Source organism: Bombina bombina, chromosome 7, assembly GCF_027579735.1.
Source record: "Bombina bombina isolate aBomBom1 chromosome 7, aBomBom1.pri, whole genome shotgun sequence".
NCBI lineage: Eukaryota > Metazoa > Chordata > Amphibia > Anura > Bombinatoridae > Bombina > Bombina bombina.
The window spans coordinates 491,196,129-491,219,690 of NC_069505.1; the positions used below are offsets into that span (position 1 = coordinate 491,196,129).

Here is a 23,562-nt window from a genome sequence, read left to right on the forward strand (position 1 = left end):
ATTAGGAGAACAAGGGATGGGGTTCTACTCCTATCCGTTCATAGTTCCCAAAAAAGAGGGAACGTTCAGACCAATCTTAGATCTCAAGATCTTGAACAAGTTTCTCAAGGTTCCATCGTTCAAGATGGAAACCATTCGAACACTCCTTCCTTCCATCCAGGAAGGTCAATTCATGACCAAGGTGGATTTCAAGGATGCGTATCTACATATTCCTATCCACAAGGAACATCATCGGTTCCTAAGGTTTGAATTCCTGGACAAGCATTTCCAGTTCGTGGCGTTTTCTTTCGGATTAGCCACTGCTCCTAGGATTTTCTCATAGGTACTAGGGTCCCTTCTGGCGGTGCTAAGACCAAGGGGCATTGCTGTAGTACCTTACTTGGACGACATTCTGATTCGAGCGTCGTCCCTTCCTCAAGTAAAGGCTCACACGGACATTGTCCTGGCCTTTCTCAGATCTCACGGATGGAAAGTGAACGTGGAAAAGAGTTCTCTATCTCCGTCAACGAGGGTTCCCTTCTTGGGAACTATAATAGACTCCTTAGAAATGAGGATTTTTCTGACAGAAGCCAGAAAAACAAAACTTCTAGACTCTTGTCGGATACTTCATTCCGTTCCTCTTCCTTCCATAGCGCAGTGCATGGAAGTGATAGGTTTGATGGTAGCGGCAATGGACATAGTTCCTTTTGTGCGCATTCATCTAAGACCATTACAACTGTTCATGCTCAGTCAGTGGAATGGGGACTATTCAGACTTGTCTCCGAAGATACAAGTAAATCAGAGGACCAGAGACTCATTCCGTTGGTGGCTGTCCCTGGACAACCTGTCACAAGGGATGACCTTCCGCAGACCAGAGTGGGTCATTGTCACGACCGACGCCAGTCTGATGGGCTGGGGCGCGGTCTGGGGATCCCTGAAAGCTCAGGGTCTTTGGTCTCGGGTAGAATCTCTTCTACCGATAAATATTCTGGAACTGAGAGCGATATTCAATGCTCTCAAAGCTTGGCCTCAGCTAGCGAGGGCCAAGTTCATACATCAACCATCAGGGGGGAACAAGGAGTTCCCTAGCGATGGAAGAAGTGACCAAAATCATTCTATGGGCGGAGTCTCACTCCTGCCACCTGTCTGCTATCCACATCCCAGGAGTGGAAAATTGGGAAGCGGATTTTCTGAGTCGTCAGACATTGCATCCGGGGGAGTGGGAACTCCATCCGGAAATCTTTGCCCAAGTCACTCAACCGTGGGGCATTCCAGACATGGATCTGATGGCCTCTCGTCAGAACTTCAGAGTTCCTTACTACGGGTACAGATCCAGGGATCCCAAGGCGGCTCTAGTGGATGCACTAGTAGCACCTTGGACCTTCAAACTAGCTTATGTGTTCCCGCCGTTTCCTCTCATCCCCAGGCTGGTAGCCAGGATCAATCAGGAGAGGGCGTCGGTGATTTTGATAGCTCCTGCGTGGCCACGCAGGTCTTGGTATGCAGATCTGGTGAATATGTCATCGGCTCCACCATGGAAGCTACCTTTGAGACGAGACCTTCTTGTTCTAGGTCCGTTCGACCCACTCCAGCTGACTGCTTGGAGATTGAACGCTTGATCTTATCAAAGCGAGGGTTCTCAGATTCTGTTATTAATACTCTTGTTCAGGCCTGAAAGCCTGTAACCAGAAAAATTACCACATAATTTGGTATATCTGTTGGTGTGAATCTGCAGGATTCCCTTGGGACAAGGTTAAGATTCCTAAGAGTCTATCCTTCCTTCGAGAAGGATTGGAAAAAGGATTATCTGCAAGTTCCTTGATGGGACAGATTTCTGCCTTGTCTGTGTTACTTCACAAAAAGCTGGCAGCTGTGCCAGATGTTCTAGCCTTTGTTCAGGCTCTGGTTAGAATCAAGCCTGTTTACAAAATTTTGACTCCTCCTTGGAGTCTCAACCTAGTTCTTTCAGTTCTTTAGGGGGTTCCGTTTGAACCCTTACATTCCGTTGATATTAAGTTATTATCTTGGAAAGTTTTGTTTTTGGTTGCAATTTCTTCTGCTAGAAGAGTTTCAGAATTATCTGCTCTGCAGTGTTCTTCTCCTTATCTGGTGTTCCATGCAGATAAGGTGGTTTTGCGTACTAAACCTGGTTTTCTTCCAAAAGTTGTTTCTAACAAAAACATTAACCAGGAGATAGTTGTGCCTTCTTTGTGTCCTAATCCAGTTTCAAAGAAGGAACGTTTGTTGCACAACTTGGATGTAGTTCGTGCTCTCAAATTTTACTTAGCAGCTACTAAGGATTTCAGACAAACTTTGTCTTTGTTTGTTGTTTATTCTGGTAAACGGAGAGGTCAAAAAGCAACTTCTACCTCTCTCTCCTTCTGGATTAAAAGCATTATCCGATTGGCTTATGAGACTGCCGGACGGCAGCCTCCTGAAAGAATCACAGCTCACTCCACTAGGGCTGTGGCTTCCACATGGGCCTTCAAGAACGAGGCTTCTGTTGATCAGATATGTAAGGCAGTGACTTGGTCTTCACTGCACACTTTTTCTAAATTTTACAAATTTGATACTTTTGCTTCTTCTGAGGCTATTTTTGGGAGAAAGGTTTTGCAAGCCGTGGTGCCTTCCATTTAGGTGACCTGATTTGCTCCCTCCCTTCATCCGTGTCCTAAAGCTTTGGTATTGGTTCCCACAAGTAAGGATGACGCCGTGGACCGGACACACCTATGTTGGAGAAAACAGAATTTATGTTTACCTGATAAATTACTTTCTCCAACGGTGTGTCCGGTCCACGGCCCGCCCTGGTTTTTTTAATCAGGTCTGATAATTTATTTTCTTTAACTACAGTCACCACGGTAACATATGGTTTCTCCTATGCAAATATTCCTCCTTAACGTCGGTCGAATGACTGGGGTAGGCGGAGCCTAGGAGGGATCATGTGACCAGCTTTGCTGGGCTCTTTGCCATTTCCTGTTGGGGAGGAGAATATCCCACAAGTAAGGATGACGCCGTGGACCGGACACACCGTTGGAGAAAGTAATTTATCAGGTAAACATAAATTCTGTTTTATCTGACGGTCCTGGCATGCTCCTCATTATGCTGCTTTTCGGTTTCTTCTCCTTGCTTGGCTACATGGCAGACTGAGGATAATCAGGAGGTGGGAGGGATTAAAGATCTTGATAAGTTGGGGTTTGCCCGCTTCCTAGTGGAGGGAGTTTAATTCCAACTGTTATGGCTTGTGGACTCTCACCACCGTGAAAGAAAGATTCAGGTAAGAATACATTTATTTTTTTTCCCCTTTCTCTTTAATTCTCTCTTTTCTCTTCTTTCTTTTTTTGCTTTCTCTCTGTCCACCTACATAATCTGTCTATCCATTAGACAAACTGTTCAGATGTCACATGCACAAGAGAAATTAATAAAAAAAAGATTCGCTAAATGCTTCTTGTCTAATATGAATTGCACAGTAGTGTTTGTCACTTTAACACCATCAAACATTGATAATGAATTTACTACCTAGAATGTTCAAAGTTCTTTTTCACTGATAACTTTTTTTTTTTTTTTTTTTTTTTATGATTTCCTGTTCAGCTCCCTTACAGCACTGCAAAATATTCACAGGGGCCCTACTACAGGTCATTACCGTACAACTCAGCTAGTATATCCTTATTCCTCTCACATCCGTTTGCTAAGGAAGTTTTCACAGAAAACGAAACGGGACAGGCAAACACTATTGTAAACCATAAACGAGAATATTGCTTTATTGCATGATCAAATTATTGTGTGTGCGCCCTTCAGGATGCTGGGGTTCATTCATTTAAAGGGATATGAGGCCCAACATTTTTAGATAGAGCATACAATTTTACAGCTTTCCAATTGGCATCTATTGTCAAATTTGCTTCATTCTTTTGGTATCCTTTATTTAAAGAGCAACCTGCACTACTGGGAGCTAGCTGAACACATGGAATGAGCTAATGGCGAAGCCTATATGTGCAGCCGAAAATCAGAAGCTAGCTCCCAGTAGTGCATTGCTACTCCTGAGCATACCCAGGTATGCTTTCCGAAAAAGCGAATGACATAATAAGTCAATTGGAAATTTGTTTAAAATTTGTATTTTTGATCTGAATCATGAAAGTTTATTTTTGACTTTGTCTTTTTAAAGTGAATGCATGCATATTGTGTTTTAAAGGGACACTAAACACTTTGTGCACCTCCATCTAAATATGGGCACCACCAATTTGCAACTTAGGTTTCACTGACGGTATGTAAAAGAGAGTTGCTACACTTGTGCATACAAGTGAGCACGACTAGAGAATGACTTCAATACTATGCATATAAGTATTTCATGTTTAAAGGCACAGTGTACTGTAAAATGTTTCCCTTTTAATTTGTTCTCAATAATCTATTTTACCTGTTGGAGCGTATTAAATTGTTTGCAGATGGCTTTACCTTTATTTTGGCATTTGAAATGGCTGCTTTTGCAGGTTGTATCCCCACCTATACTGAAAACTTCAAAACTGCAGAAGAAATAACAATCCCAATGTGGGGTTAGGAGAGATAAGTAATAATATTTTAATGTTCTCTAAAGTATTGGGCTTTTGGTTGCAGACCGATTATAAGAAAAGGAAGCGTGTGTGTATAGTAAGGAATGAAATAAAAAAGGAGATCTGATTCCGCTGGATATAACGGGCAAAAGTAGCTTTTTCAAATAATTATAAAAAAAGGTAATCAAATATGTCCCTTTAAGCAAATGTAAACAGTACACTTAATTCTGAATCGCTCTTGGGAGGTAGTGATTTGAGAATGTGATTGCTGGAGCAATAGTATAATACAAACTAACTGTGTGAGAGAAGTTAGCTGTTCATTATCTCGCACTCATTGGAAGTGTGACAATTGTACCTGATTGTAGTTAAATGGAATGGTTCTGTAAGTCTGTGAACGCTAGTGTTGGTAGGTGGGTTGGGTGCATATTAAAGGAACAGTAGATTTGCATAATTGGCAAATACACTATAAAAAGGCAATGTAATAGCACTTAGTCTGAACTTCAAATGAGTAGTAGATTTTTTTTTCTGTCTATTTCCACTCCCCCTGTACCATGTGATAGCCATCAGCCAATCACAAATGCATATACGTACCATGTGACAGCCATCAGCCAATCACAAATGCATATACGTACCATGTGGCAACCATCAGCCAATCACAAATGCATACTTTTTTATTCTGTGAATTCTTGCACATGCTCAGTAGGAGCTGGTGACTCAAAAAGTGTAAATATAAAAGACTGTGCACATTTTGTTAATGGAAGTAAATTGGAAAGTTGTTTAAATGCTGCTCTATCTGAATCATAAAAGTTTTATTTTGACTTGAGTGTCCCTTTAAGTTGGCAAGTAAAGTCTGTTTTTGCTGCTGTGAGATAGGTGTAAGGACTGACGTGCAGGAACACTAAAGTACATTTTCATTATTCTGATAGAGCATGCACTTTCCAATTTACTTCTATTATCAAATATATTCCCAATTCTTCTACTGAGCATGTGCAAGAATTCCCTATATACAGTATACTTATGCATGTTGTGATTGGCTGATTGCTGCCACGTGATACAAATATAGGCACATTTTTAAAATTGTCAGATTTTTTTTTATATATCAATAAATGACTCATATATGGTGTTTGGTTCCTCAAATATTCTGAAAGCTCGCAAGTTAAAGGGACAGTCTTTATTTTTTGTATTTAGAAAGATAGATAATTACTTTTTCTATCCATTCTCCAGCTTTGCACAACCAACATTGTTATATTAATATACTTTATAACCTCTAAATTTTCCTGTTTCTAAACCCCAGCAGGCCGTCCTTTATCTCAGTGCTTTTTAACTCTGGCACAAAAGCTAGACAGTGCTAGTTCATGTGTGCGATATACATAATATTGTGCTTACTCCCTTGGAGAATAAGCATTATGCAGAAACCGGCACTGATTTGCTAAAATGCAAGATTGTAAAAAGAACTGAGATAAGGGGTCAGTCTTAGATACAAGGTAATCAGAGGTTAAAAGTATATTAATATAACTGTGGGTTATGCAAAACTAGGGAATGGGTAGTAAAGGGATTATCTATCTTTCTAAACTTTTTAAATATGGTTACCCCTGGTTTACATTGATTAACATATTTGGCAAGCAAATCTTCTTAGTTTAGTTAAAACAAGTAGTTAATGGGGTAGTAAAGTCCAAATTAAACTTTCATGATTCAGATAGGGCATGTGATTTTAAACAACTTTCTAATTTACTTTTATCATCAAATTTTCTTTGTTCTCTTGTTATTCTTAGTTGAAAGCTAAACCTAGGTAGGCTCATATGCTAATTTCTAAGCCCTTGAAGGCTGCTTCTCATCTAAATGCATTTGACAGTTTTTCATAGCTAGAGGGCATTCGTTCATGTGTGCCATATAGATAACATTGTGCTCACACTTGTTAAAGGGACACTGAACCCAAAAATGTTCTTTCATGATTCAGATAGAGCATGCAATTTTAAGCAACTTTCTAATTTACTCCTATTACCAATGTTTCTTCGTTCTCTTACTATCTTTATGTAAAAAATAAGGCATCTAAGCTTTTTTCTTGGTTCAGAACTCTGGACAGCAGTTTTTGATTGGTGGATGAATTTATCCACCAATCAGCAAGGACAACCTAGGTTGTTCACCAAAAATGGGCCGGCATCTAAACTTGCATTCTTGCATTTCAAATAAAGATACCAAGACAATAAAGAACATTTGATAATAGGAGTAAATTAGAAAGTTGCTTAAAATTTCATGCTCTATCTGAATCACAAAAGAAAAAATTTGGGTTCAGTGTCCCTTTAAGTTATTTAAGAGTCAGCACTGATTGGCTAAAATGCAAGTCTGTCAAATGCAAGTCTGTCAAATGCAAGTCTGTCAAATGCAAGTCTGTCAAATGCAAGTCTGTCAAATGCAAGTCTGTCAAATGCAAGTCTGTCAAATGCAAGTCTGTCAAATGCAAGTCTGTCAAATGCAAGTCTGTCAAATGCAAGTCTGTCAAATGCAAGTCTGTCAAATGCAAGTCTGTCAAATGCAAGTCTGTCAAATGCAAGTCTGTCAAATGCAAGTCTGTCAAATGCAAGTCTGTCAAATGCAAGTCTGTCAAATGCAAGTCTGTCAAATGCAAGTCTGTCAAATGCAAGCCTGTCAAATGCAAGCCTGTCAAATGCAAGCCTGTCAAATGCAAGCCTGTCAAATGCAAGCCTGTCAAATGCAAGCCTGTCAAATGCAAGCCTGTCAAATGCAAGCCTGTCAAATGCAAGCCTGTCAAATGCAAGCCTGTCAAATGCAAGCCTGTCAAATGCAAGCCTGTCAAATGCAAGCCTGTCAAATGCAAGCCTGTCAAATGCAAGCCTGTCAAATGCAAGCCTGTCAAATGCAAGCCTGTCAAATGCAAGCCTGTCAAATGCAAGCCTGTCAAATGCAAGCCTGTCAAATGCAAAGGGGGCAGTCTGCAGAGGCTTAGATACAAGGTGATCACAGAGGAAAAAAGCGGTGTTAACTATCCCTTTAATATAATATTCTAAACTGCATGCTTTTAAAGGCACTCTAATGTTAAAATTAAATTTTAATGATGTAGATAGATCAGAGCTTTCCAATTTTCTCATGTTGGTGACACTTTTTAAGCCTACGTCATATCGCGACACAGTAATTCAGTTGTACCAGCAAACAGGAGGTTAAACTAACTTGTTTTAAGAGATACGGACACATACATAAATTATATAATAGTAAAATGTATTTACAAGTAACAGTATGTGTTACTTCCACTTCCTAACCATATATCAAGAGCAGCAATGCACTACTGGGAGCTAGCTGCAAAAAAAAAACCTGACTTCTGACTTCAGCTCAGCATTTAAGCTGCTGCCCTCAGAGCTCTGCGAGTCCAACTGACTACTGCCCGTGCTGCAAACACACTGCTGTACCACTCACTGACTACTGCCTGCGCTGCAAACACACTGCTACACCACTCAATGACTACTGCCTGCGCTGCAAACACACTGCTGTACCACTCACTGACTACTGCCTGCGCTGCAAACACACTGCTGTACCACTCACTGACTACTGCCTGCGCTGCAAACACACTGCTGTACCACTCACTGACTACTGCCTGCGCTGCAAACACACTGCTGTACCACTCACTGACTACTGCCTGCGCTGCAAACTCACTGCTGTACCACTCACTGACTACTGCCTGCGCTGCAAACTCACTGCTGTACCACTCACTGACTGCCCGCACTGCAAACTCACTGCTGTACCACTCACTGACTACTGCCTGCGCTGCAAACTCACTGCTGTACCACTCACTGACTACTGCCTGCGCTGCAAACTCACTGCTGTACCACTCACTGACTGCCCGCAGTACAAACTCACTGCTGTACTACTCACTGACTGCCCGCAGTGCAAACTCACTGCTGTACTACTCGCTGACTGCCCGGAGTGCAAACTCACTGCTGTACTACTCGCTGACTGCCCGCAGTGCAAACTCACTGCTGTACTACTCGCTGACTACTCGCAGTGCAAACTCACTGCTGTACTACTCGCTGACTGCCCGCAGTGCAAACTCACTGCTGTACCACTCACTGACTACACAAGCATTGCAAACTCACTGCTGTCCCACTCACTGACTACATGTGCAGTGCAAACTCACTGCTGTCCCACTCACTGACTACACGTGCAGTGCAAACTCACTGCTGTCCCACTCACTGACTACATGTGCAGTGCAAACTCACTGCTGTACCACTCACTGACTACACATGCAGTGCAAACTCACTGCTGTACCAATCACTGACTACACGAGCCGATTGAGGAGACACGTGCAGTCAGGAGCCAATGTGCCGCCAATGGGAATAGTTTCAGTTCCCGCTGAGCTGCGCCAATTGGTTAAGATGATCTGTGACCCACTAGGTGTCAACCACGTGATATGCGTAGCAGGCAGGCAGAAAGTCTGAAACCCTTTAAAAATGTTAAATTCTAAACAATTTGTGTTAAAGCAGAGACACACCTACACACTGCTGCCGACACACTGTGTCACGACACAGTTTGCAAAGCACTGAGAGCATGCAATTTAAAAAAAAAATCTTTCTAATTTACTTCACCATGATCAAATTGTGCAGTCTTTTAAATTGTTCACATTGAGGCACCAGGTCCTACTTAGCATGTGCAAAAGTTCCCATTGTATATTTATACATTTTTTGATTGATTGACTGATGGCTGTCACATGTTCCAAAGGGCAGGAATAATGGAAGTAACTTTGAAATATGTCACTTTTATACAGACTATTGGTTTGTCTTTTTTTTTATTTTGCATTTGTTAATTATGCAAATCTAATACTGTATTAAAAGGGACAGTCTAGTCGAAAATAAACTTTCATGATTTAGATGGAGAATGTAATTTTAAACTATTTTCCAATTTACTTTTATCACCAATTTTGCTTTGTTCTTTTGGTAATTCTTAGTTGAAAGCTAAACCTTGGAGGTTCATATGCTAATTTCTAAGCCCTTGAAGGCCGCCTCTTATCTCATGGCATTTTGACAGTTTTTCACCACTAGAGGGTGTTAGTTCATGTGTGTCATATAGATAACACTGTGCTCATTCACATGGAGTTCCTATGAGTCAGCATTGATTGGCTAAAATGCAAGTCTGTCAAAGGAACTTAAATAAGGGGCAGTCTGCAGAGGCTTAAATACAAGGTAATCACAGAGGTTAAAAGTATATTAATATAACTGTGTTGGTTATGCAAAACTGGGGAATGGGTAACAAAGGGATTATCTATCTTTTAAAACAATACAAATTCTGGTGTAGACTGTCCCTTTTTTAATGGTCTTTTAACTTGCTATGTTTTGCCTGATCTTTTACAAAAAAAATGAGTTTGGGTCAGGTTGTTCTTATCAGGAACCCATATAATACAGTAGTGACTTACTTTACCTCTCAAGCTGGGTTCCATATCAATGACCACTATATTACTATGGTCACAGCATTACATTTTGCGGTGTCGCCCTTCCTTAAAGGGACATTAAACAATGCATACATTTTATAAACTTAGTATTGAGGATATTCCCCACCTCCCTCTAGTCATGGGTGCTGCCATTTTGATCAGTCTTTCACTGCATTCCAGTGCTGACCTGTTTGCACATGTGCAGCATTTCTTATTCAAAAACATTCACCTGTAACGTGTTCCAATATGGCAGCATCCATTATTAGAGGGAGATGCATGAAATGTGTTTATTGTCCCTTTAAGGAACCCAGAGCTCTAGTCTGCTGATGTATATTGCCTTGTAACAAACGTTTAACTTGCCAAAGATAGCTCAACGTGCAATGACACTGGCCATTGAAAATAAAATGTTTTGGTGTGGGCAGAACAGGAAGTGCAATAAATGGCCTTAAAAAGGACATTAAAAGGACAGTGTACTGTCATCCCCCCCCTCTCCTTTAATGTGTTACCAATTCTCTTTTACCTGCTTGAGTGTAAGGAATCAGGCTTCTGCTCTCCCTACATGCTTAGCCCATTTAATTGGGTTGTGGTTTCAATTTGCGTAAACGGCTATTTCATATACAAAACCCTTTACATGTGTCATATTTTGTGTAAAGTGATGTATATCAAACGCTCCCCTGAGAGGCCAATAATCAAATTCTGTAAAACGTGCTAATCAAATGGCTGGTTTAGGCAAACTGCAACATTGGAAACGTAGATTACCGTTTTGCTCTCGCTAGGGAGCATGGGTTAAAGAAAAATTTGTTGTTTAATTTCCTTCGCAAGGGACGTTCTGGTTTAACCCGTTTCATGACTGGGCAAATTTTTCTACCATCGGAACAACAAATTGAAATCACGCGATTGTGCATGCCATCCTAAAGGCGCTAAAGCCCAGCGCAGTTAGGTCGGCATGGGACGTCCTAACGTCGGGAAGAGGTTAAATATTAAACACTCTATTTTGTTAGAGCTTTTATTTGTAAGCTAATTCCAATTCTTCAGAAGGGTTAAAGAGGGACGGTCTAGTCAAAATTCATGATTTGGATAGGTCATGCCATTTTAAACAACTTTCCAATTTACTTTTATAATCGAATTTGCTTTGTTCTCTTGGTATTCTTTGTTGAAAGCTAATCCTAAGTAGGCTCATATGCTAGTTTCTAAACCCTAGAATGTATTATCGGAATCGCAAATTAAATTTTTTTGTTGGCTTTATATTGCTTTAACTTTAGCCATGTATAGAAACTGAATTTTATTTTTACAGTGGAACATCTCTTGAATCCAAATTTTTTCTTCCATGATTCAGATAAAACATACGATTTTAAACAAATTTCCAATTTACATCTATTATCTAATTAGCTTCAATCTCTTGATTTCCTTTGTTGAAGTAGCAGCGGTGCACTACTGAGCACTATCTGAAAGCCAATGACAAGATGTATATAAGTGAAACCACCAATCGGCAGCTTATGAGAGCCTACCTAGGTATACTTTTCAACAAAGGATACAAATAACAATAAAAATTAGATAAAAATTAAATTGTAATGTTGCTTAAGATACGCTCTGTTTTAATCATAAAAAACGGGTTCACATGTCCCTTTTAATGGGTCCATTCACTGGCTGTTTGTGATAAAGGGGGACTGTGCTATAAGAAAATGAAAAGGGACTCTCAAGTCAAAATAAACTATTATGACTCAGAGCAGCAGTTTTTAAGACATTTTCCAATTTACTTCCATTATGACATTTTGTACAGTGTTTTTTATATTCACACTTCCTGTGGGACAAGCTCACAGTATACGTATACTAGTCTGTGATTGGCTATCTGTCACATGGTACAGGGGACTGGGAAATGGGAGAAAAAAAGTAAAAAATAATCTATTGCTTATTTGAAATTTTGAGTAGGTGTTATTGCATTGTCTTATTATGTATTTGTTTATTATGTAATTCTACTGCATTGAGTGGTCCTTTTAAAAACAAACTGTATTTATTATGCAAACGCAAAATGTTTTGCATCAAACCTTTTAAATGAGGGACAGATTTCCCAGCACTTTTCTAATATACTAGATCAGGGCTCGACAAACCCAGGAGCCTGGGAGCCACTGGCTCCTAACTTTTTAGGGTATTCTCCATATATCTTTTTACAAATACCACTGTCTGGCTCTTAAATATTCTTCGTGGCTCCTAAATTTTAAACAGATATGTCGACCACTGTGAAGGTTTGCTAAAGAAGTCTACGATTGTCTGTGTGACATTTCCCTTTGTGTCTTTTCTAGTTGACATGGATGATGAAGATGGCCGGTGCTTGCTAGATGTGATCTGGTGAGTAGTTCCATAAGAAATCTTTTGATGTTCTGCTGCACACACTGGACTATTATCATAACCCGTTACTGTCGCTATGTTTTACAATTTGGGCAAACTTCATGTTGAACCATTGAGTTGTTTATTTTTACTTGAGTGTACGAAACTAATTACAGATATTCATGCTGTATTTCCTACCTACTTTATCCTAAAGTATATGATTCTGCTACACTACTCAATTGTATATCTATATTATACTAATCTGTTCATCTGAGCCAAGTTGTTTTTTTTATTACCCTTCTAATTAAAGGGACAGTCTAGACAAAAATACGCTTTCATGATTCAGATAGGACATGTCATTTTAAACAACTTTCCAATTTACTTTTATCATCAATTTTGCTTTCTCTCTGTATTCTTTTTTAAAGTTAAGCCTATATAGGTTCATATGCTAATATGTAAGCCCTTGAAGGCTGTCTCTTATCTCAGTGCATTTTGACAGTTTTTCACAGCTGGACAAGGCTAGTTCATATAGTTAACATTGTGCTCACTCCTGTGGCATTATTTATGAGTCAGCACAGATTGGCTAAAAATAAGTGTCAAAAGATCTGAACTAAGGGGTCAGTCTGCAGAGGCTATAGATACAAGGTAATCACAGAGGTAAAAAGTGTATTAATATAATTGTGTTGGTTATGCAAAACTGGGGAATGGGTAATAAAGGGATTATCTATCTTTTTAAACAATACATTTTTTTGAGTAGACTGTCCCTTTAAATCTCCTTGTCGTGTTCCCCGCAATTTTATTCACCATGTAACCTATCTTTGGAAGTGCGGGTAGTTGGAAAGTAGGCAAGGAAGGATGAACAAACGGCCTTCCTCGCATTCCCAACTACTCGCCATCTACCCATCTCACCAAACTCTTTGTCCTTTTGCCTTTTCTGCCACTCTCCTCTTCCCATCTTCCATTTCCAATTTATTCCACTAGGATTTCATCCAAACTTTACTCTGTTTCTGATCTGCTTCCAAACACAGATTGTTTCTTTTTATGAAGCCTGCAGATCTATCAGGGATTTCTCTCCTTGTTGTGCCTTCCATGTGGGGATTTTGATCTTTGCCAACTAAAGTCGTCCTTAGGGCCTGAGATTAGCAAGTTGTTGACTTCCCTTTACAGAAGAATCCCATGTGATGCTAGAACAGAGTTAAGTTATTTCTGTAGGGAGGTATCTATGGACACCAGAGAAATTATTTTATCTAACTTACAACCACCTGCCAAGATTCATATGGTTTCTATATCCATCATTTTCTCATATATATCTATATTTTTCCATCATTGTAGGGAGTGGAACAGTAATAAAGATGGTACCAAAAGATTCCAAATCATTTTTTGCTCAATGGCACATTCATGGTCATTCATTTTTTTTTATTTCATACTAGTCAAATTTTACTTTATTTGTAACTGATTAGCAGATATATTCACCATCCTGCTGATGAGCTCCTGTAATATATAATATATAATACATAATATAGTTGGAATTCCAAAATATAAATGTAGTCTGAAATACTAAATATTTATTTCATAAAGGTGGTGAGAGTCCATGATCCATTACGCCTTGGAATTATACTCCTCACCACAAGGAAGAGACATACAGTAGGTCCCAAAACTATAAGCCCTTAAAACACCTCCCACCTTACTGGAAACTAGTCTTGTCTTTGCTTTTGTAGAAGGAAGGTGAAGAAAGGAGGTACTCCAGGTGTTTGTGAGAAGGGTTCTCAGACCAATTTGAGGTCCAGTTTCCCCTCAGATGTCTTTTGAAGTATGGGTAGTGGCACAAGAACAACCTATGTTAGTTAGGGTGTGTAATTTCTCCAACATAGGTGTGTCCGGTCCACGGCGTCATCCTTACTTGTGGGATATTCTCTTCCCCAACAGGAAATGGCAAAGAGCCCAGCAAAGCTGGTCACATGATCCCTCCTAGGCTCCGCCTACCCCAGTCATTCTCTTTGCCGTTGTACAGGCAACATCTCCACGGAGATGGCTTAGAGTTTTTTAGTGTTTAACTGTAGTTTTTCATTATTCAATCAAGAGTTTGTTATTTTCAAATAGTGCTGGTACGTACTATTTACTCAGAAACAGAAAAGAGATGAAGAATTCTGTTTGTATGAGGAAAATGATTTTAGCAACCGTAACTAAAATCCATGGCTGTTCCACACAGGACTGTTGAGAGCATTAACTTCAGTTGGGGGAACAGTTTGCAGTCCTTGCTGCTTGAGGTATGACACATTCTAACAAGACGATGTAATGCTGGAAGCTGTCATTTTCCCTATGGGATCCGGTAAGCCATGTTTATTACGATTGTAAATAAGGGCTTCACAAGGGCTTATTTAGACTGTAGACATTTTTTGGGCTAAATCGATTGATATTAACACTTATTTAGCCTTGAGGAATCATTTATTCTGGGTATTTTGATATAATAATATCGGCAGGCACTGTTTTAGACACCTTATTCTTTAGGGGCTTTCCCAAAGCATAGGCAGAGTCTCATTTTCGCGCCGGTGTTGCGCACTTGTTTTTGAGAGGCATGGCATGCAGTCGCATGTGAGAGGAGCTCTGATACTTATAAAAGGCTTCTGAAGGCATCATTTGGTATCGTATTCCCCTTGGGTTTGGTTGGGTCTCAGCAAAGCAGATACCAGGGACTGTAAAGGGGTTAAAGCTTAAAACGGCTCCGGTTCCGTTATTTTAAGGATTAAAGCTTCCAAATTTGGTGTGCAATATTTTCAAGGCTTTAAGACACTGTGGTGAAAGTTTGGTGAATTTTGAACAATTCCTTCATGTTTTTTCGCAATTGCAGTAATAAAGTGTGTTCAGTTTAAAATTTAAAGTGACAGTAACGGTTTTATTTCAAAACGTTTTTTGTACTTTCTTATCAAGTTTATGCCTGTTTAACATGTCTGAACTACCAGATAGACTGTGTTCTGAATGTGGGGAAGCCAGAATTCCTATTCATTTAAATAAATGTGATTTATGTGATAATGACAATGATGCCCAAGATGATTCCTCAAGTGAGGGGAGTAAGCATGGTACTGCATCATTCCCTCCTTCGTCTACACGAGTCTTGCCCACTCAGGAGGCCCCTAGTACATCTAGCGCGCCAATACTCCTTACTATGCAACAATTAACGGCTGTAATGGATAATTCTGTCAAAAACATTTTAGCCAAAATGAACCCTTGTCAGCGTAAGCGTGGATGCTCTGTTTTAGTTACTGAAGAGCATGACGACGCTGATATTAATATCTCTGAAGGGCCCCTAACCCAATCTGAGGGGGCCAGGGAGGTTTTGTCTGAGGGAGAAATAACTGATTTAGGGAATATTTCTCAGCAGGCTGAATCTGATGTGATTACTTTTAAATTTAAATTGGAACATCTCCGCATTTTGCTTAAGGAGGTATTATCCACTCTGGATGATTGTGAAAATTTGGTCATCCCAGAGAAACTATGTAAAATGGACAAGTTCCTAGAGGTGCCGGGGCTCCCAGAAGCTTTTCCTATACCCAAGCGGGTGGCGGACATTGTTAATAAAGAATGGGAAAGGCCCGGTATTCCTTTCGTCCCTCCCCCCATATTTAAAAAATTGTTTCCTATGGTCGACCCCAGAAAGGACTTATGGCAGTCAGTCCCCAAGGTCGAGGGAGCGGTTTCTACTTTAAACAAACGCACCACTATTCCCATAGAGGATAGTTGTGCTTTCAAAGATCCTATGGATAAAAAATTAGAAGGTTTGCTTAAAAAGATGTTTGTTCAGCAGGGTTACCTTCTACAACCCATTTCATGCATTGTCCCTGTCACTACAGCCGCATATTTCTGGTTTGATGAACTGCTTAAGGTGCTCGATAGTGACTCGCCTCCTTATGAGGAGATTATGGACAGAGTCAATGCTCTCAAATTGGCTAATTCTTTCACTCTAGACGCCTCTTTGCAATTGGCTAAGTTAGCGGCTAAGAACTCTGGGTTTGCTATTGTGGCGCGCAGAGCGCTTTGGTTGAAATCTTGGTCGGCTGATGCGTCTTCCAAGAACAAGCTACTAAACATTCCTTTCAAGGGGAAAACGCTGTTTGGTCCTGACTTGAAAGAGATTATCTCTGATATCACTGGGGGTAAGGGCCATGCCCTTCCTCAGGATCGGCCTTTCAAGGCAAAAAATAGACCTAATTTTCGTCCCTTTCGTAAAAACGGACCAGCCCAAGGTGCTACGTCCTCTAAGCAAGAAGGTAATACTTCTCAGGCCAAGCCAGCTTGGAGACCAATGCAAGGCTGGAACAAGGGAAAGCAGGCAAAGAAACCTGCCACTGCTACCAAGACAGCATGAAATATCGGCCCCCGATCCGGGACCGGATCTGGTGGGGGGCAGACTCTCTCTCTTCGCTCAGGCTTGGGCAAGAGATGTTCTGGATCCTTGGGCGCTAGAAATAGTCTCCCAGGGTTATCTTCTGGAATTCAAGGGACTTCCCCCAAGGGGAAGGTTCCACAGGTCTCAGTTGTCTTCAGACCACATAAAAAGACAGGCGTTCTTACTTTGCGTAGAAGACCTGTTAAAAATGGGAGTGATTCATCCTGTTCCATTGAGAGAACAAGGGATGGGGTTCTACTCCAATCTGTTCATAGTTCCCAAAAAAGAGGGAACATTCAGACCAATCCTAGATCTCAAGATCTTAAACAAATTTCTCAAGGTCCCATCTTTCAAGATGGAAACCATTCGAACTATCCTTCCTTCCATCCAGGAAGGTCAATTCATGACCACGGTGGATTTAAAGGATGCGTATCTACATATTCCTATCCACAAGGAACATCATCGTTTCCTAAGGTTTGCATTCCTGGACAAACATTACCAGTTCGTGGCGCTTCCTTTCGGATTAGCCACTGCTCCAAGGATTTTCACAAAGGTATTAGGGTCCCTTCTAGCTGTGCTAAGACCAAGGGGCATTGCAGTAGTACCTTACCTGGACGACATTCTGATTCAAGCGTCGTCCCTCCCTCGAGCAAAGGCTCACACGGACATCGTCCTGGCCTTTCTCAGATCGCACGGCTGGAAAGTGAACGTGGAAAAGAGTTCTCTATCCCCGTCAACAAGGGTTCCCTTCTTGGGAACAATTATAGACTCCTCAGAAATGAGGATTTTTCTAACAGAGGCCAGAAAGACAAAGCTCCTGGACTCTTGTCGAATACTTCATTCCGTTCCTCTTCCTTCCGTAGCTCAGTGCATGGAAGTGATCGGGTTGATGGTAGCGGCAATGGACATAGTTCCTTTTGCGCGCATTCATCTAAGACCGTTACAACTGTGCATGCTCAGTCAGTGGAATGGGGACTATACAGACTTGTCTCCAAAGATACAAGTAAATCAGAGGACCAGAGACTCACTCCGTTGGTGGCTGTCCCTGGACAACCTGTCACGAGGGATGACATTCCACAGACCAGAGTGGGTCATTGTCACGACCGACGCCAGTCTGATGGGCTGGGGCGCGGTCTGGGGATCCCTGAAAGCTCAGGGTCTTTGGTCTCGGGAAGAATCTCTTCTACCGATAAATATTCTGGAACTGAGAGCGATATTCAATGCTCTCAAGGCTTGGCCTCAGCTAGCGAGGACCAAGTTCATACGGTTTCAATCAGACAACATGACGACTGTTGCGTACATCAACCATCAGGGGGGAACAAGGAGTTCCCTAGCGATGGAAGAAGTGACCAAGATCATTCTATGGGCGGAGTCTCACTCCTGCCACCTGTCTGCTATCCACATCCCGGGAGTGGAAAATTGGGAAGCGGATTTTCTGAGTCGTCAGACATTGCATCCGGGGGAGTGGGAACTCCATCCGGAAATCTTTGCCCAAGTCACTCAACTTTGGGGCATTCCAGACATGGATCTGATGGCCTCTCGTCAGAACTTCAAAGTTCCTTGCTACGGGTCCAGATCCAGGGATCCCAAGGCGGCTCTAGTGGATGCACTAGTAGCACCTTGGACCTTCAAACTAGCTTATGTGTTCCCGCCGTTTCCTCTCATCCCCAGGCTGGTAGCCAGGATCAATCAGGAGAGGGCGTCGGTGATCTTGATAGCTCCTGCGTGGCCACGCAGGACTTGGTATGCAGATCTGGTGAATATGTCATCGGCTCCACCTTGGAAGCTACCTTTGAGACGAGACCTTCTTGTTCAGGGTCCGTTCGAACATCCGAATCTGGTTTCACTCCAGCTGACTGCTTGGAGATTGAACACTTGATTTTATCGAAGCGAGGTTTCTCAGATTCTGTTATCGATACTCTTGTTCAGGCCAGAAAGCCTGTAACTAGAAAGATTTACCACAAAATTTGGAAAAAATATATCTGTTGGTGTGAATCTAAAGGATTCCCTTGGGACAAGGTTAAGATTCCTAGGATTCTATCCTTCCTTCAAGAAGGATTGGAAAAAGGATTATCGGCAAGTTCCCTGAAGGGACAGATTTCTGCCTTGTCGGTGTTACTTCACAAAAAACTGGCAGCTGTGCCAGATGTTCAAGCCTTTGTTCAGGCTCTGGTTAGAATCAAGCCTGTTTACAAACCTTTGACTCCTCCTTGGAGTCTCAATTTAGTTCTTTCAGTTCTTCAGGGGGTTCCGTTTGAACCCTTACATTCCGTTGATATTAAGTTATTATCTTGGAAAGTTTTGTTTTTAGTTGCAATTTCTTCTGCTAGAAGAGTTTCAGAATTATCTGCTCTGCAGTGTTCTCCTCCTTATCTGGTGTTCCATGCAGATAAGGTGGTTTTACGTACTAAACCTGGTTTTCTTCCAAAAGTTGTTTCTAACAAAAACATTAACCAGGAGATTATCGTACCTTCTCTGTGTCCGAAACCAGTTTCAAAGAAGGAACGCTTGTTGCACAATTTGGATGTTGTTCGCGCTCTAAAATTCTATTTAGATGCTACAAAGGATTTTAGACAAACATCTTCCCTGTTTGTTGTTTATTCAGGTAAAAGGAGAGGTCAAAAAGCAACTTCTACCTCTCTCTCCTTTTGGATTAAAAGCATCATCAGATTGGCTTACGAGACTGCCGGACGGCAGCCTCCCGAAAGAATCACGGCTCATTCCACTAGGGCTGTGGCTTCCACATGGGCCTTCAAGAACGAGGCTTCTGTTGATCAGATATGTAGGGCAGCGACTTGGTCTTCACTGCACACTTTTACCAAATTTTACAAGTTTGATACTTTTGCTTCTTCTGAGGCTATTTTTGGGAGAAAGGTTTTGCAAGCCGTGGTGCCTTCCATTTAGGTGACCTGATTTGCTCCCTCCCTTCATCCGTGTCCTAAAGCTTTGGTATTGGTTCCCACAAGTAAGGATGACGCCGTGGACCGGACACACCTATGTTGGAGAAAACAGAATTTATGTTTACCTGATAAATTTCTTTCTCCAACGGTGTGTCCGGTCCACGGCCCGCCCTGGTTTTTTAATCAGGTCTGATAATTTATTTTCTTTAACTACAGTCACCACGGTACCATATGGTTTCTCCTATGCTATTATTCCTCCTTAACGTCGGTCGAATGACTGGGGTAGGCGGAGCCTAGGAGGGATCATGTGACCAGCTTTGCTGGGCTCTTTGCCATTTCCTGTTGGGGAAGAGAATATCCCACAAGTAAGGATGACGCCGTGGACCGGACACACCGTTGGAGAAAGAAATTTATCAGGTAAACATAAATTCTGTTTTTATACAACTCCCTATCTGAATCATCAAAGTTTATTTTGGATTTGACTGTCCCTTTAAGGGCTCTTTGCGTATTGGAATCTTTGCCTCCACCTAGTGGTTAGGAGTATAATTCCCATGAGTAATGGATTGTGGACTTTCACCACCATGAAATAAATTAATATATATATATATATATATATATATATATATATATATATATATATATATATATATATATATATATATATATATATATATATATTTATTTTTAAAGCTAAATTTATCAAAAATTACTTTTTTCCCCTACCTGTAAGTCACAATCTTCTCTGTTTGTGCCCTCCCCCCAAAATGCAATTAATAGTTTATTTTTATTTAAAACAACAAATATTACCTTTATGATTACAGTTATGTATTATATTTCTGAGGGTACTATGTATACAAAAGAATTAAATGATATCAAACTACCTTTTAGCTTACATGTATAAACTGTATTATGTAAATATTGCCTTAATGACATAAGATACTGTCCCATTTTTCAGACTCAAATATTTCAAAATCTTAACCTTTTCGTGTCCCAAGCAGTTTGGATAAATGGTTTTTGACTTATATGTATTCATTGGTAGTGAGGGAATATGTGATTTACTTTTACCTTTTTAAGGTTGATGGTGGTAACCCCTATATCTTGATAGCTTTGGGTTCTTTAAAGTCATTAAAAAAAGTTTTGCCTTGTTTGTGTGGTGGGAAATAATATTAAATAATAGAGTTTGGATACTTTTACTTCCTTGATAGAGTCTTGAGTAGTTAGGGGCTAGTGTGGTTGTCTTTTGATTTTAGAATGTCATAATGTTGGTGGATATCCGTACTTAGATGTAGGTAGTATGGGCATGTCCACGTGGGACTGTCTTGTTCATGGTAGATGGTCAACTCAAGTGGCTATATTTCAATCTAAAGTTGCCTTGTTTACATGGATGCAGTGTGATTCTACATTGGTTTGATTTTTTTTATATATATGATTACTTTGTCTTGTGTGAGTGTTGAGCCAGCGGGTTTGATAACCCTGTTCCATTGTTCATGTTACCTAAAAAGTGTTGGAGCTTTGTAATAGTTTGGTTCCTTTATGACATGAATGTTTACTACTGATTTATGGGTTGTGGCATCTGGGAAGATAGATGAAGGTTGCTGGTATTTCTGTGTAAGTTGTAGTCCATATTTTCTGTGGAGGGATATTGTAATCTTATATCTTGTTTTCTTGCAGTGATCCCGAAGCTCTGAATGACTTCTTACATGGATCTGATAAGGTGCGTATGAGAAACTAGAAGAATTACTACTTTGTATAACATCTGTAACAAAATGTGCATGAATCTAGAACAATGTTTCACAAAACCCCAAAATGTCACCGCCTCCTGCCCTGTCCTATATATTTCTTGTTCCCCTCCAGTTGTTTGACATATCTTCCCAGTGCCAATATTTCTCTCTTTCGTTATGTGCTGTTCATGGTTTTTCTCATACCCATGATACACATTTTTGTTGATGATAGAGTAGGGCACTGGTTTTTAAACCTGTCCTCAGACCTCCCTAACAGACCACATTTTGAGGATATCTGAACTGGAGGACAGGTGAAATAATCAGCCGATTAGTAATTAGTTATTTTACCTGCTCTCATCCAAGGTAATCCGGAAAACATGGCCTGTTTGGGAGACCTGAGGACAGTTTTGAAAACCAATGGTTTAGAGTGTTCCTCTGTGGATAATAGTGCTTGTACCTTTCTTCTCTTAAGCACACCTATACAAGGGTAGACTTGTACCTTTCCTCTCTTAAGCACACCTATACAAGGGTAGACTTGTACCTTTCTTCTCTTAAGCACACCTATACACGGATAGACTTGTACCTTTCTTCTCTTAAGCACACCTATACAAGGGTAGACTTGTACCTTTCCTCTCTTAAAAGGACACTGTACCCAAAAATTTTCTTTCGTGATTCAGATTGAGCATGACATTTTAAGCAACTTTCTAATTTACTCCTATTATCAAATTCTCTTCATTCTCTTGGTATCTTTATTTGAAATGCAAGAATGTAAGTTTAGATGCCGGCCCATTTTTGGTGAACAACCTGGGTTGTCCTTGCTGATTGGTGGATAAATTCATCCACCAATAAAAAAGTGCTGTCCAGAGTACTGAAACAAAAAAAAAAGTTTAGATGCCTTCTTTTTCAAATGATAGCAAGAGAACGAAGAAAATTGATAATAGGAGTAAATTAGAAAGTTGCTTAAAATTGCATGCTCTTTCTGAATTACAAAAGAAAAAATTTGGGTTCAGTGTCCCTTTAAGCACACCTATACAAGGGTAAACTTGTACCTTTCTTCTCTTAAGCACACCTATACAAGGGTAAACTTGTACCTTTCTTCTCTTAAGCACACCTATACAAGGGTAGACTTGTACCTTTCTTCTCTTAAGCACACCTATACAATGGTAGACTTGTACCTTTCTTCTCTTAAGCACACCTATACAAGGGTAGACTTGTACCTTTCCGCTCTTAAGCACACCTATACAAGGGTAGACTTGCACCTTTCCGCTCTTAAAGAGACATGAAACCCAAATTTTTTCTTTCGTGATTTAGAAAGAGCGTGCAATTTTAAACAACTTTTTAATTTACTTCTATTATCTAATTGGTTTTATTCTCTTGATATTCTTTGCTGAAAAGCATATCTAGATATGCTCAGTAGCTGCTGATTGGTTGCTGCATATAGAAGCCTTGTGTGATTGGCTCACTAATGTACATTTCTATTCCTTCCATAAAGGATATCTAAAAAATGAAGATAAACAAATAATAGAAGTAAATTGTAATGTTGTTTAAATTTGTATTCTCTATCTGAATCATGAAAGAAGAAATTTGGGTTTAGCGTCCCTTTAAGCACACCTATACAAGGGTGGACTTGTACCTTTCCGCTCTTAAGCACACCTATACACGGGTAGACTTGTACCTTTCTTCTCTTAAGAACACCTATACACGGGTAGATTTGTACCTTTCCGCTCTTAAGCACACCTATACACGGGTAGACTTGTACCTTTCTTCTCTTAAGCACACCTATACACGGGTAGACTTGTACCTTTCCGCTCTTAAGCACACCTATACAAAGGTAGACTTGCACCTTTCCGCTCTTAAGCACACCTATACAAAGGTAGACTTGCACCTTTCCGCTCTTAAGCACACCTATACAAAGGTAGACTTGCACCTTTCCGCTCTTAAGCACACCTATACACGGGTAGACTTGTACCTTCCCTTAAGCACACCTATACAAGGGTAGACAATGTGTTTTTAATATTTTTTTGTTTCTCTTTTACAGCTTGACGGAGATGACCTTTTAGACAATGCGGGAGATGGTTCAAGCTCCTTCTTCGTTAGTAGTGGGGTAATAAAATTAAAATATATAAAAATGTTTTTGATGCAATCTATGTGACAGTGTAATCATTTTTAGAAAAAATGTTCTATTTTTATTATCTGTTAAATTTAAAAAAAGGCCTTTACTCAAAATGTGTTATTGATTTATGTACATATTTGTAATGAAATTAAGTTAAGCTACAGG

At 40.3% G+C, this 23,562-nt stretch overlaps 1 protein-coding gene across 3 annotated transcripts in view; it reads left to right on the forward strand.

Moving 5' to 3' along the window:
• Positions 1 to 23,562, forward strand: part of BICRA (BRD4 interacting chromatin remodeling complex associated protein) — a 148,626-nt gene that overhangs the window by 64,192 nt on the left and 60,872 nt on the right. For all 3 annotated transcript variants that reach the window (XM_053721629.1, XM_053721631.1, XM_053721630.1), the window contains 3 exons: positions 12,255 to 12,300; positions 21,235 to 21,277; positions 23,323 to 23,388. In XM_053721629.1, the coding sequence (XP_053577604.1) occupies positions 12,260 to 12,300; positions 21,235 to 21,277; positions 23,323 to 23,388 (150 nt within the window). In that variant the 5' untranslated portion in view covers positions 12,255 to 12,259. The remainder of the gene's footprint in view (positions 1 to 12,254; positions 12,301 to 21,234; positions 21,278 to 23,322; positions 23,389 to 23,562) is intronic.